The sequence below is a fragment of the Mobula hypostoma genome, chromosome 3, assembly GCF_963921235.1.
Source record: "Mobula hypostoma chromosome 3, sMobHyp1.1, whole genome shotgun sequence".
Lineage (NCBI taxonomy): Eukaryota > Metazoa > Chordata > Chondrichthyes > Myliobatiformes > Myliobatidae > Mobula > Mobula hypostoma.
Window position 1 is genome coordinate 36,100,315 of NC_086099.1, and position 13,155 is coordinate 36,113,469.

A 13,155-nucleotide genomic window follows, 5' to 3' on the forward strand; every position below is an offset into this window, starting at 1 on the left:
TATTATGTATAGGATAGAATATACAAAGAATGAATTAAGTCTAGAAATATGATTGTGAAAATTAGCTTTAGTTGGAGAAGATGATACTTGATAGTTTTTGACATATCAAATTTATGTTAGCAATTGTTGATGCAATCTGTTTTTTAATTGTAGGCCAATCTGTGAAGCAGCTTCAGAACTATTACAGTGATTTCTTTCCTGATTATTTTTCGCTGGCTGAGAAGCCCCCTGCAGAGTTTTGTTTGTCACCTGATGGAGCCTCTGAAAGTATCTCCATAGATATACTACAGAAGAAAGGTATAAGCCAGCATTTGATGTAAGCAATGATATAATTAATGAAAGTAACAATGTCAGAGATATTCACTATTCTAGATGTAACTTAAAGTATACTTTAAACTAATTCATTGGGGGGGTTTTAGTTACGGTTTATCAAAATGCAACATTGCAAACATTTTATGTGGTTACAGAGTTACCTTCCTATCAGAATAATTATTTCTACTCAACTGGATTGTAAAACTTCATGCTTAGAAATTTTAGGAATTCTTTCTTGCAAAATATTTCAAATGGATGAAATCAGTGACAAGTTAAATAGTTTCCATGATTACAGAATAATAAATTAAAATGTACCATATGAAATATTCTATAATTTTTTAGTACATTTTGTTGCATAACATTTTCTATTCCAGTGATTATCAAAGTGATTGTTCTAAAGGGAGAAATTGATAACCATATTTAAAAATAGCAATACAAACCCCAACAATACGAAAACCAGTACCATTACCCCCTTGTTTCCCTCGTAGGCCTTGTTAAAGCTGTGAATACTGCTGTTGATCTGATTGTAGCCCATTTTGGAACAAGTAGAGATCCTGGTGTAAAGGTAAGATGAATGTAATAACTATTTACTAGTACTTTCCCAGTTTGTAATTTATTTAAATAAAAATCAGCTAATTTCTATTTTGATTGTAAATATTTTTCTATTCAACCTTTTTATAATATTTCAAGTTTTATGACATAATACAGTCAGTACAAGACCAGGACCAGGTCCACAATGTCTGCATTGATCACAATTCCAAACTAAATTCATCCCATCTATCTGCTTGCACAAGGTTCATATCTTATGGTACGTTGTTTGTTTATGTGCTTGGTTAAATATTTCTTCAACATTGGCAATTGTGTTTGCTTCTACCACTGTGTGTTTCAGACAGTCAATCAGTCAATATTTTATTCCTGGTGGAAAGAATCATTGTTTTATCTCTGCAACACACATCAAAGTTGCTGGTGAATGCAGCAGGCCAGGCAGCATCTCTAGGAAGAGGTACAGTCGACGTTTCAGGCCGGGACCCTTCGTCAGGACTAACTGAAGGAAGAGTTAGTAAGAGATTTGAAAGTGGGAGGGGGAGGGGGAGATCCAAAATGATAGGAGAGGATAGGAGGGGGAGGGATGGAGCCAAGAGCTGGACAGGTGATTGGCAAAGGGGATATGAGAGGATCATGGGACAGGAGGCCCAGGGAGAAGGAAAAGGGGGAGGGGGGGGGAAGCCAGAGGATGGGCAAGGGTTATAGTCAGAGGGACAGCGGGAGAAAAAGGAGAGTGAGAGAATGAATTTGTGTATAAAAATAAATAACGGATGGGGTACGAGGGGGAGGTGGGACATTAGCAGAAGTTAGAGAAGTCAATGTTCATGCCGTCAGGTTGGAGGGTACCCAGGCGGAATATAACATGTTGTTCCTCCAACCTGAGTGTGGCTTCATCTTTACAGTAGAGGAGGCCATGGATAGACATGTCAGAATGGGAATGGGATGTGGAATTAAAATGTGTGGCCACTGGGAGATCCTGCTTTCTCTGGCGGACAGAGCGTAGGTGTTCAGCAAAACGGTCTCCCAGTCTGTGTCGGGTCTCGCTAATATATAGAAGGCCACATCGGGAGCACCGGACGCAGTCCACCAGAAAAAAGCGGGATCTCCCAGTGGCCACACATTTTAATTCCACATCCCCCCCTCCCTCTTTTCTTTCTCCGTGGGCCTCCTGTCCCATGATCCTCTCATATCCCCTTTGCCAATCACCTGTCCAGCTCTTGGCTCCATCCCTCCCCCTCCTGTCTTCTCCTATCATTTCAGATCTCCCCCTCCCCCTCCTACTTTCAAATCTCTTACTAGCTCTTCCTTCAGTTAGTCCTGATGAAGGGTCCCGGCCTGAAACGTCAACTGTACCTCTTCCTAGAGATGCTGTCTGGCCTGCTGCGTTCACCAGCAACTTTGATGAGTGTTGCTTGAATTTCCAGCATCTGCAGAATTCCTGTTGTTTATTGTTTTATCTCTGTTTTTTTAACATGGTAAAAAATTTCCATGGCTCCAATGGTGCATGAGCCATTAAAGGCAGCACATGTGGGTCAGAACATTAAGTTTTTTACATTGAAGCTTCCTGTTTTACATTATCTCCTATCACCCATTTTTCCTGCTAATTCTCTAGCTGGTTCCCAGTCTAGAACCATAGAATCATAGAAACTACAGCACAGAAACAGGCCTTTTGGCCCTTCTTGGCTGTGCCGAACCATTTTCTGCCTAGTCCCACTGACCTGCACACGGAACATATCCCTCCATACACCTCCCATCCATGTATCTGTCCAATTTATTCTTAAATGTTAAAAAAGAACCCGCATTTACCACCTCGCCTGGCAGCTCATTCCATACTCCCACCACTCTCTGTGTGAAGAAGCCCCCCCTAATGTTCCCTTTAAACTTTTCCCCCCTCACCCTTAACCCATGTCCTCTGGTTTTTTTCTCCCCTTGCCTCAGTGGAAAAAGCCTGCTTGCATTCACTCTATCTATACCCATCATAATTTTATATACCTCTATCAAATCTCCCCTCATTCTTCTACGTTCCAGGGAATAAAATCCTAACCTATTCAACTTTTCTCTGTAACTGAGTTTCTCAAGTCCCGGCAACATCCTTGTAAACCTTCTCTGCACTCTTTCAACCTTATTTATATCCTTCCTGTAATTTGGTGACCAAAACTGAACACAATACTCCAGATTTGGCCTCACCAGTGCCTTATCCAACCTCATCATAACATTCCAGCTCTTATACTCAGTACTTTGATTAATAAAGGCCAATGTACCAAAAGCTCTCTTTATGACCCTATCTACCTGTGACGCCACTTTTAGGGAATTTTGTATCTGTATTCCCAGATCCCTCTGTTCCACTGCTCTCCTCAGTGCCTTACCATTAACCCTGTATGTTCTACCTTGGTTTGTCCTTCCAACGTGCAATACCTCACACTTGTCTGTATTAAACTCCATCTGCCATTTTTCAGCCCATTTTCCCAGCTGGTCCAAGTCCCTCTGCAGGCTCTGAAAACCTTCCTCACTGTCTACTACACCTCCAATCTCTGTATCATCAGCAAATTTGCTGATCCAATTTACCACATTATCATCCAGATCATTGATATAGATGACAAATAACAACGGACCCAGCACTGATCCCTGTGGCACACCACTAGTCACAGGCCTCCACTCGGAGAAGCAATTCTCTACTACCACTCTTTGGCTTCTTCCATTGAGCCAACGTCTAATCCAATTTACCACCTCTCCATGTATACCTAGCGACTAAATTTTCCTAACTAACCTCCCATGCGGGACCTTGTCAAAGGCCTTACTGAAGTCCATGTAGACAATATCCACTGCCTTCCCTTCATCCACTTTCCTGGTAACCTCCTCGAAAAACTCCAACAGATAGGTCAAACATGACCTACCACGCACAAAGCCATGTTGACTCTCCCTAATAAGTCCCTGTCTATCCAAATGCTTGTAGATTCTGTCTCTTAGTACTCCCTCCAATAACTTACCTACTACCGATGTTAAACTTACCGGCCTATAATTTCCCAGATTACTTTTCGATCCTTTTTTAAACAATGGAACAACATGAGCCACTCTCCCATCCTCCGGCACCTCACCTGTAGACAGCGACATTTTAAATATTTCTGCCAGGGCCCCTGCAATTTCAACACTAGTCTCCTTCAATGTCTGAGGGAACACCCTGTCAGGTCCCAGGGATTTATCCACTTTAATTTTCCTCAAGACAGCAAGGACCTCCTCCTTTTCGATCTGTACAGTTTCCATAATCTCACTACTTGTTTCCCTTAATTCCATAGACTTCATGCCAGTTTCCTTAGTAAATACAGACGCAAAAAACCTATTTAAGATCTCCCCTATTTCCTTTGGTTCCGCACATAGCCGACCACTCTGATCTTCAAGAGGACCAATTTTATCCCTTACAATCCTTTTGCTCTTAATATACCTGTAAAAGCTCTTTGGATTATCCTTCACTTTGACTGCCAAGGCAACCTCATGTCTTCTTTTAGCCCTCCTGATTTCTTTCTTAAGTATTTTCTTGCACTTCTTATACTCCTCAAGCACCTTATTTACTTCCTGCTTCCTATACATGTCATACAACTCCCTCTTCTTCTTTATCAGAGTTGCAATATCCCTTGAGAACCAAGGTTCCTTATTCCTATTCACTTTGCCTTTAATCCTGACAGGAACATACAAATTCTGCACTCTCAAAATTTCTCCTTTGAAGGCTTCCCACCTACCGATCACATCCTTACCAGAGAACAACCTGTTCCAATCCATGCTTTTTAGATCCTTTTCATTTCTTCAAATTTGACCGCCTTCCAGTTAAGAACCTCAACCCTAGGACCAGATCTATCCTTGTCCATGATCAAGTTGAAACTAATGGTGTTATGATCACTGGAACCAAAGTGCTCCCCTACACAGACCTCTGTCACTTGTCCTAACGCGTTTCCTAACAGGAGATCCAATATTGCATCCCCTCTAGTTGGTCTAATCCTTATATAAATTACACCCTAAATAGATTTGCCTTTTGACTACTTAGAATTAGCTATGCAGACTGGTTAGTACAACAAATTAACCATGAACGTCATGACAGATTGAAAATACATACTGGGGTGCTGCCTTCACTACAAGCATGCTCACTTGGTTCTGGAGGATAAGAAGCATGAACCATCTGCTCATGTACAGTGATCTGCTTTCACTTTGACACGAAAGAGACTGTTTTGATATCATGTCAAAAAAGCCAAAAAGTTTACTGTGATTCAACGTAAAACAATAAAACATGAGAACTTCCAAGGGGGAGGTGAATACTTTTTATAGACACTGTCTCTTAGTATAAATTGGGAGGAATAATCTGCTTGTCATTCATCCCCTATGACTCTAGCCCTTCATGATCTATAGATAATTGCTAAATTTTGGAATAAATGAAACCCTCCTCCATTCAGCCCTTCTCTTACTGACACCTTCTCAATAAGTTCTAAGTTACAGGTTTCCCCCGCCATCCAAAGGTAGAGTGTTCCTATGAAACAGTTCGTAAGCCGGAATGTCGTAAAGCGAAGAAGCAATTACCATTTATTTATACGGAAAAAATTTTGTGAGCATTCGCAGACCCAAAAATAACCTACCAAATCATGCCAAATAACACATAAAACCTAAAATAACAGTAACATATAGTAAAAGCAGGAATGATATGATAAATACACAGCCTATATGAAGTAGAAATACTTTTCCACAATCATTACCAGCACTGTTCTCCGTGGCGAAAATCTCACGCAAGCGCTCTTGGCAGAAAATCTCACGCAAGCGCAGTCGGCAGAAACCCTCTCTCCAGTAACCTTTAAGCTATGAAGCTGCCAAATCCTATCAAATAACACATAAAAATACACAGCCTATATAAAGTAGAAATAATGTATGTACAGTGTAGTATCACTTACGGGAATTGGGAAGACAGTGAGCACACTGATGATGGTGTGTTAGACTGAGTCGTCAGAGATTGGGTGGTGCAGTGGCCCCCACACTCTGGGCAGTGACCCGATACCGATCCGTGAAGTATGCAGGGGTACAGCGGGAGCCGGGAGGCACACAGCACATCTTTAAGAAAAAAGCCGAAATAAACAAGCTAATTAATTAGGTGCTGCCCGGCACGTAATTGTTGGCCCAGATCAGAGGTGATGCAATCGGCAGTCGTCTCTGATCTGGGCCGACATTTACGTGCCGGGCTGCACCTAATTAATTAGCATGTTTATTTCGGCTTTTTTCTTAAAGATGTGCTGTGTGCCTCCCGGCTACCGTTGCATTCTCTGCGATTCGATATCTGTCCGCGGCCTGGGGGTTGGGGTGGTGGGACACTGAGGTGTCATCTCATCGTCGTCTGTTTCCATTAGGGTCATCTTCTCCTATGACTGCCCGCCTCAATGTCGAAGGTCGAGGTTTGTCGTCTGCTGTGGCTGATGTGGAAGGCTTGCTTCACTGCTTAGCCTCACGCATTTTTCTATCATACAGTTCTTTGTAAGCACTCAAACCATCCTGCAAATATGCCCTAAACCGATGTACCCTTTCAAAATTAAAGTCATACTTTATCATTGCAGCGAAAATCTCATGTAGTTGCTTCATGTTCAGTTCCTGGACGACTTCACTTTCGCTACTGAATTCGGTTTCGTTTGTTATCCTTTCCTCTTCCAATTGCATCAGCTCTTCATCTATCAGTTCTTGGTCATGGGATGCCAAAACCTCTTCAACATCATCTTTGTCAGCTTCCACAAGCTAAACTCACTTTGTCCTTACTTCGTTCACCACAATCGAAACGCTTAATTATGTCTAGTTTTACGCTAAGTGTAACACCCTTACGAGCTCTTTCAGGCTTTCTGATACCTTAGAACTCATCTTGCAAACGGCTGCTCACAGGCACATGTTTAAGCAATGCCGGTGAGAATGCCGTTCCAAGTCCAGGGGAGAGTTGCTGCTCGGGGCACGCGCTGCCGTTCTTCGTCACAGTGAAAACACCTTCTGTTAGCGAAAACAGGGAACTAATGTAGGTCTTTCGTAACAGTGGTTTCGCAAAGCAAACGTTTGAAAAGCGGGGGACACCTGTACTATCATATTTATTTGAAAAAAGTTCTTTTTGAATCAACTTACCCTGCTGTGTTCATATATTGAATTTTAATCGACATGAAACTTTAGAAGGTGTGATCACTAATGTATTGCAAGGATTGGTGTTTGGATTCCAACTATACACATTATATTAATGATTCAGTGAGAACACCAAATGTAAAATTTCCAAGTTTGCTGATCACATAAAACTAGCTAATGAACATTGAGGAGGATGTAAAGAAGTTTTAAGGAAAGACAGAAAATCTAAATGTGTGAACAACACAACATAGATGGAATATAATGTGGAAAAACGTGAGGTTCTGCACTCTGATAAAAATCAAGAAATGTTGAGCATTTTTAAATGGTGAGAGATTGTGAAATGTTGATGTTCAATGTGAACTGTGAACTTGTACACAAAGTTTCATAAAACTAACATGCAGCTGCAGCAAACAATTAGGAAACCAAATGGTTCATTGCCTTTTATTGCAAGAGGATTCAAGTACGGAGAAAATATTTCTTACTGCAGACTTGGTGAGACCACAACTAGATTATTATATTAAGTTCGGTCTCCCTCCTGAAAATGGATATAATAATAGAAAGAATGTGGGGAAGTTCTCTAGAGTGTTTTCTCAGATGACTGACTTGTCATGGGAGGAGATATTGATCAACTTGGCCTCTGTTCTCCAGCATTTGAAAGAATTCAGGAACCTCACTAAAACATGCAAATTCTTGGAGGGGGGCTCTTAACGGGACAGACACAACAAAGGTATTCCTCCCTCAGTGGAGAGAATAGAACTAGGGGAAGCCATGTCAGAATAAATGGCAGACCATTCTGAACTGAAATAAGGTATCTTCTTCACTCAGAGTACTTTGAATACTCTGTGTTGGAGCACTGCAAAAACTCAGTCATTAATTGCATTCAAAGTAGAGACTAATAGATATACAGCTGTTGCAGGAATTAAGGAATATGAGAATAGGACAATAAGACAGGAAAATGCTGAGGTGGAAGATCAGCCATGATTTCATTCAGGGGTGCAATAGAATCGATGGGTGGCTCAGGTTCAAATCTGTTATGTACTTATGATCGTCTTTGCCATCCTAATATTACTCCAATGTTTTGAAATTTCATAGAGTGCAAGATTTACTGACAAAAAAACTACTCACCATATTTCTGGAATGATTTACAAAGGTGTGAATGTTTTTTGGAGCAAGTGTAGGAATATATTGCCCATACCATTTCAAACACAATGTTAGATTTGTTGTGCTTTTGTTTTGCAGGCAAAACTTGGGAACAGTTCAGTCAGTCCCAATGTGGGCCACTTGGTACTTAAATATCTGTGTCCAGCGATAAGAAATATTCTTCAGGATGGACTGAAGGCATATATTCTGGATGTTATCGTAGGACAAAGGAAAAACCTGCCATGGACAGTCATTGAAGCTTCCACTCAGCTTGGTATGACTTATCAGATTTAGAACTTGCTATATAAAGTCATAATGCTCAATTTGCAGATTGTGATTTAAACAAGTTCTTACTGTATCAAATTTTATAGGTATGGAATCATGGCTCATTACACTTCAACACAGTTTCTATTAAACGGAGAAGAAACCTGTTTATTAAAATTTATCAAAATGTGTAGGATGAGTATAAAGATCATTGAGAACAGTATCTTTGGGTAGATCAAGTGGGGTGGTTGAATACTTAAATTGCAGGTATTAGTCAAACATCATTGTTTGAAGTGCTAATATGAAAGGACATAAAGGTGATTAGTGGAAAGTTTAAGGAAATAATACAAATTGTACCAGGGAAGGAAATTCGAGGAATGGTTGTCAGACCTTTGATCAAACACTAATAAAATAAAACAATGTTGTGAGATGGAGAAATTTAATTAAGGGAATGTCAAAGCACTGGTGCTAAGAGGCAACACTAAGATAAAAGGTCAGCTCTGATCTTTCTGAATGTCAGAGCAAGTGTGAAGGGCTCAATGACCTTCTCCTGCTTCAATTCCTTGTGTTTTCATGAGAAGAGATAAGACAACAAAAAGGAAGATTTCTGATAGGTTACATGTCTAGAAAAACCAAATCACTTTGTTCCCCTTCTCTTCACATTCCTTCTCCCCACACTATGATCTTTTCTCCCACTTTTCTCCCTTTTGATCCCCACCTCTCTCTTTATTCCATGGTCTGCTGTCCTGTCTTATCAAATTCCATCTTGATACATACAATGAGGCGACGCAAAGCAGGTCAGATATCATCGATGAAGAGAAATGAACAGTCAACATTTCGGGCTGTTCATTTCTCTATGTAGATGCTACCATCATCAGGAGTGGAATGAATGAGAGCAGAAGCCAGAATGAAATGGTGGAGAGAGGGCGGAAAGCATGACCTGGCAGGTAATAGCTGAATCCACCTGTGGGGGGAAGGTAGGTAGATGGGAGGGGAGGGTGGTAAGTGGGAATGATGTGAGATGGTGGGAGGTGATCGTCAGAGGAGGCAAAGAGGCAAAATTTCATGATATATGCCAGTGATATTAAACCTGATTCTGATCAAGATGGAATCTGATAAGGGAGGATAGTAGACCATGGAATAAAGAGAAGGAGGTGGGGATCAAAAGGGAAAAAAGTATGCAGAAAAGTGGGAGAAAAGATCATAGTGTGGGGAGAAGGAATGTGAAGAGAAGGGGTGAAGGGGCCAGAGGGACATGGGAAAGTAAAATGGTGTGGAGAAGAGAGGAGTTGTTACTGGAAGTTAGGGAAATTGAAGTTGATGCTGTCAGGTTGGAGACTAACCGGACGGAAAATGAGGCATTGTTCATTTAATCTGCATCTAGCCTTGATTTTGGTAGTAGCGGAAGTGTAGACAGACATGTCAGTGTGGGATTGGGAAGTGGATTTAAAATGGCTAGTCACTGGGAGGTATTGGCTGCTATGGCAGATAGAGCAAAGGTGCTTGACGAAGTGATTCCTCAATTTGCCTTAGGTCTTACTGATGTACATAGCAGAGGCCACACATTGCTCTGAAGAAAAGTACTGAGGATCGGTTCAAAAGTATTTAACTGTGTTTAGACAATCAAACAGAACACAGGCAAGTATTTGTTCTATATGATAGAATTTCATTCTCAGAGTATATTCGTCGAGAAGAGCATGTGATCTTTGTTTTGACAACATTTGATTAAAATTGATCTTTGCAGATGGAGAATGCAAACAACCTGAGCCACAAACACTGAAGCAGAAGACAATGGAATGTAAAGTTCTGCTTCATTAATTAAATGGCCTAATCTTGCCTTCACTGCTACTAAGGGATTCAAAGTACAAGTCTCCTTTGCAGGGAGGCACGTCCTTTATACTTAGTTCACCTAAGCATTGAAATTTGAAATCCTTTACTCAAGTAGAGGGTTAAAAAAAATTGATGGTCCAAAAAAAAATCTCAGCTGTTCACTCTTTGTCATAGTTTCTTATTTATGTTGATAATTTTCCATTTATTCCTTGGTGCTGAATTTTGTTAATCAACATTTTATGTGGTTCTTAGCCAAATGCTTTCTGAAAATACCTGCTGATAATAACTATTGCATTCTTTCATCAACCTTCTCTATCATCTTGTCAAAAAATTCAGTCAGGCTAGTTAATCTTTGCTGTATATGAAATAATTAATCGGTCTAGTTGCATGTGCCCTTAATTAATGTTATAGGCATCCGTTAGTCTCGTGAGACCATGGATTTGCGCCTTGGAAGGTTTCCAGAGCGCAGGCCTGGGCAAGGTTGTATGGAAGACTGGCAGTTGCCCATGCTGTTAATATTAAGTTCACAGAAATCTTTACAGTTTTCTTTATTCATTTAAAAATGATGAATATCTGCTGGTGAAACTGTAACAAATGTCCAGGAGATGAAAGTTACTTCTGTACTTCAGAATTGTAATTCATGACTCCAGGTATGATCTATATCACTGCGGCAACCAGTGTACATAGAACATAGAATATAGAACATTGCAGCACAGTACAGGCCCTGTAGCCCACAGTATTGCCCTGATCTTTTGACAAATAAGACCAATCTAACCCTTCCCTCCTACATAGCCCTTCATTTTCCTATCATCTGTGTGCCTATCTAAGAGTATCTTAAATGCCCCTACTGTGTCTGCCATGGTTAGAAATTTGTGATAACATTGAATGTTTCAAATAAAATGTTTTCTTTCATTGTTGTTTTATTACTCAATCTTTTGTCTCTTTAGGTCCTTCTACCAAGGCACTCAATAATCTTTTTTGCAAGATAAGCCAGTACTCTGAATTAATGAGTCACAGCACAAGGTTTAATGCATTCATCTTTGGCCTTCTAAAGTAAGTCCTTGCTAACTATAAGAATTTGAAAGTGATATTGTAATTGCAATAGAAGTATTCAAAATACTGAAAAGAATTTCACATGTATTACAAGATTATTACTAACTTTGGTAGAATATAAATTATTTTAGTAAAGTTTTTATTGACTTTTTAATCAATTTGAAAACTTCGTATATCAAAGGACAGTAGAATTGTCTAATAAAATTTACTTGTGTAATTCATACAGAGCTTTAAATATTTTTACATAATTCACTGAGTCATTTTTTGGACTGTAAATAAACCCAAAGTCAGTGCAGGCACCTAGTGCAGATAATGGACTGCCTTCATGCTGTTGATGATACCATATTCCAAATCTTCATTTTAATTGTAACATTCAAGATTATTATCGATACCTTCAAGTTCTTAAGTTCACTACTTCAACAAGTTCCTAACTTGTTGAAATAGTGAAGTCATTCCATTTTCATTCCTGGCTATTTCTGGCATCTCCAAGCCTGAACACTTAAAACCACAGTGAGCAAAACAGTTCAGAATTGTTTCACTGCTTATTTCTCGCTAACTATCAGTGTCAGAAATTGCTGCTTTTTGAAGACAAACACACACAACTGACACTATTTAAAAGCTGTTCGCTCAAAGCACAGTTTAGTGTATAATGGCCACATAACTGCAGGTGACTAATGGTACTTAGAAACTGTTCAGCAACAGTTTCCTGCCCCAATTAAGGGGCATAGTGTCGGAATTAAATAAAGATAATCCTGGCTATTTCTCAATTAGTTTTGTTCTTTTAGTGTTGTATCTAATAAGCAGCTGCCCCAATTAACCAGAAACCACTGTACATTGTTTCTACCCTCGGTGCTCAATTTTTAAGATTTTCCCTAGATTGGTATGAAGTTGACTTCTTGTGGATTCAAAATGCTTCCAGGAGCTACCTCTGTGCAGTAACTAAAGTTGAATTGTACAATGTGTGACAAAATACAAGCTGATAGCTTTTAGTTAACATATAAATAAACTTTAATCCAGGTTTAAGCAATTAAGTGAGTTTGAAAGCCAGCTTAACATTTTGTTTTACTATTTTGTCTTTAATACAGTATCAGATCATTGGAGTTTTGGTTTAATCACTTGTATAATCATGAAGGTAAGATCACTATTGCTAGATTTTTTCAATTAAGTAGTTTACTGTGATTAATGCTGTTCTTTAAGGGTCCGTGCTGGGCCCATTGTTATGTGTCGTCTGCATTAATGATTTGGATGAGAATATATGAGGAATAGTTAATAAATTTGAAGATGATACGAAAAGAGGTAGCGTGAAGAGGAGTATCAAGAATTCCAGTGGGAACTCGATCAATGGGATAGGTGGTGCTGCGGAATGGTTCCGTTTTGTGTTCCTGTTATTGGAAGTATGTGCTTAAACTGGAAAGAGTGCACAAAAGATTTACAAGGACATTGCCAGGATTTGAGGAACAGAGATATAGGGAGAGGTTTAGATAAACTGTCTTTACTCCCTGAGCGCAGGAGACTGAGGACTCAGAGGTATATAAAATCACAGGGGCACAGATAGGGTGAGTCATCTTTGTTCCAGGGCTGGGTAAACAAAAATTAGAGGCTGTAGATTTTTGAGCGGTGAACAGTTTAATGAGAATATGAGAGGCAATGTTTTTACACAGTGAGTGATAGATGTATAGAACTATATATGGAATATATACTAGAGGAGGTGAATGAGGCAGATACATTAGATAACAAGTATGGATAGGTATATTGATCTAGGGTCAAGTTCAAAGTAAATTTATTATCAAAATGTTGAGAACATGAGATGAGTCCTTGAAAGTGAGTCCAGTGGTGGGGTGAGTGAAGTTGAGACAAGAATGGGATTTAGAGGGATATGTGATAAGT

General features: G+C 39.7%; 1 protein-coding gene across 4 annotated transcripts in view; it reads left to right on the forward strand.

Moving 5' to 3' along the window:
* rusc2 (RUN and SH3 domain containing 2) overlaps window positions 1-13,155 on the forward strand; it is a 119,887-nt gene that overhangs the window by 79,861 nt on the left and 26,871 nt on the right. For all 4 annotated transcript variants that reach the window (XM_063042892.1, XM_063042894.1, XM_063042895.1 and 1 more), the window contains 5 exons: window positions 154-297; window positions 801-877; window positions 8,221-8,395; window positions 11,163-11,268; window positions 12,354-12,400. In XM_063042892.1, coding sequence (XP_062898962.1) covers window positions 154-297; window positions 801-877; window positions 8,221-8,395; window positions 11,163-11,268; window positions 12,354-12,400 — 549 coding nt within the window. The remainder of the gene's footprint in view (window positions 1-153; window positions 298-800; window positions 878-8,220; window positions 8,396-11,162; window positions 11,269-12,353; window positions 12,401-13,155) is intronic.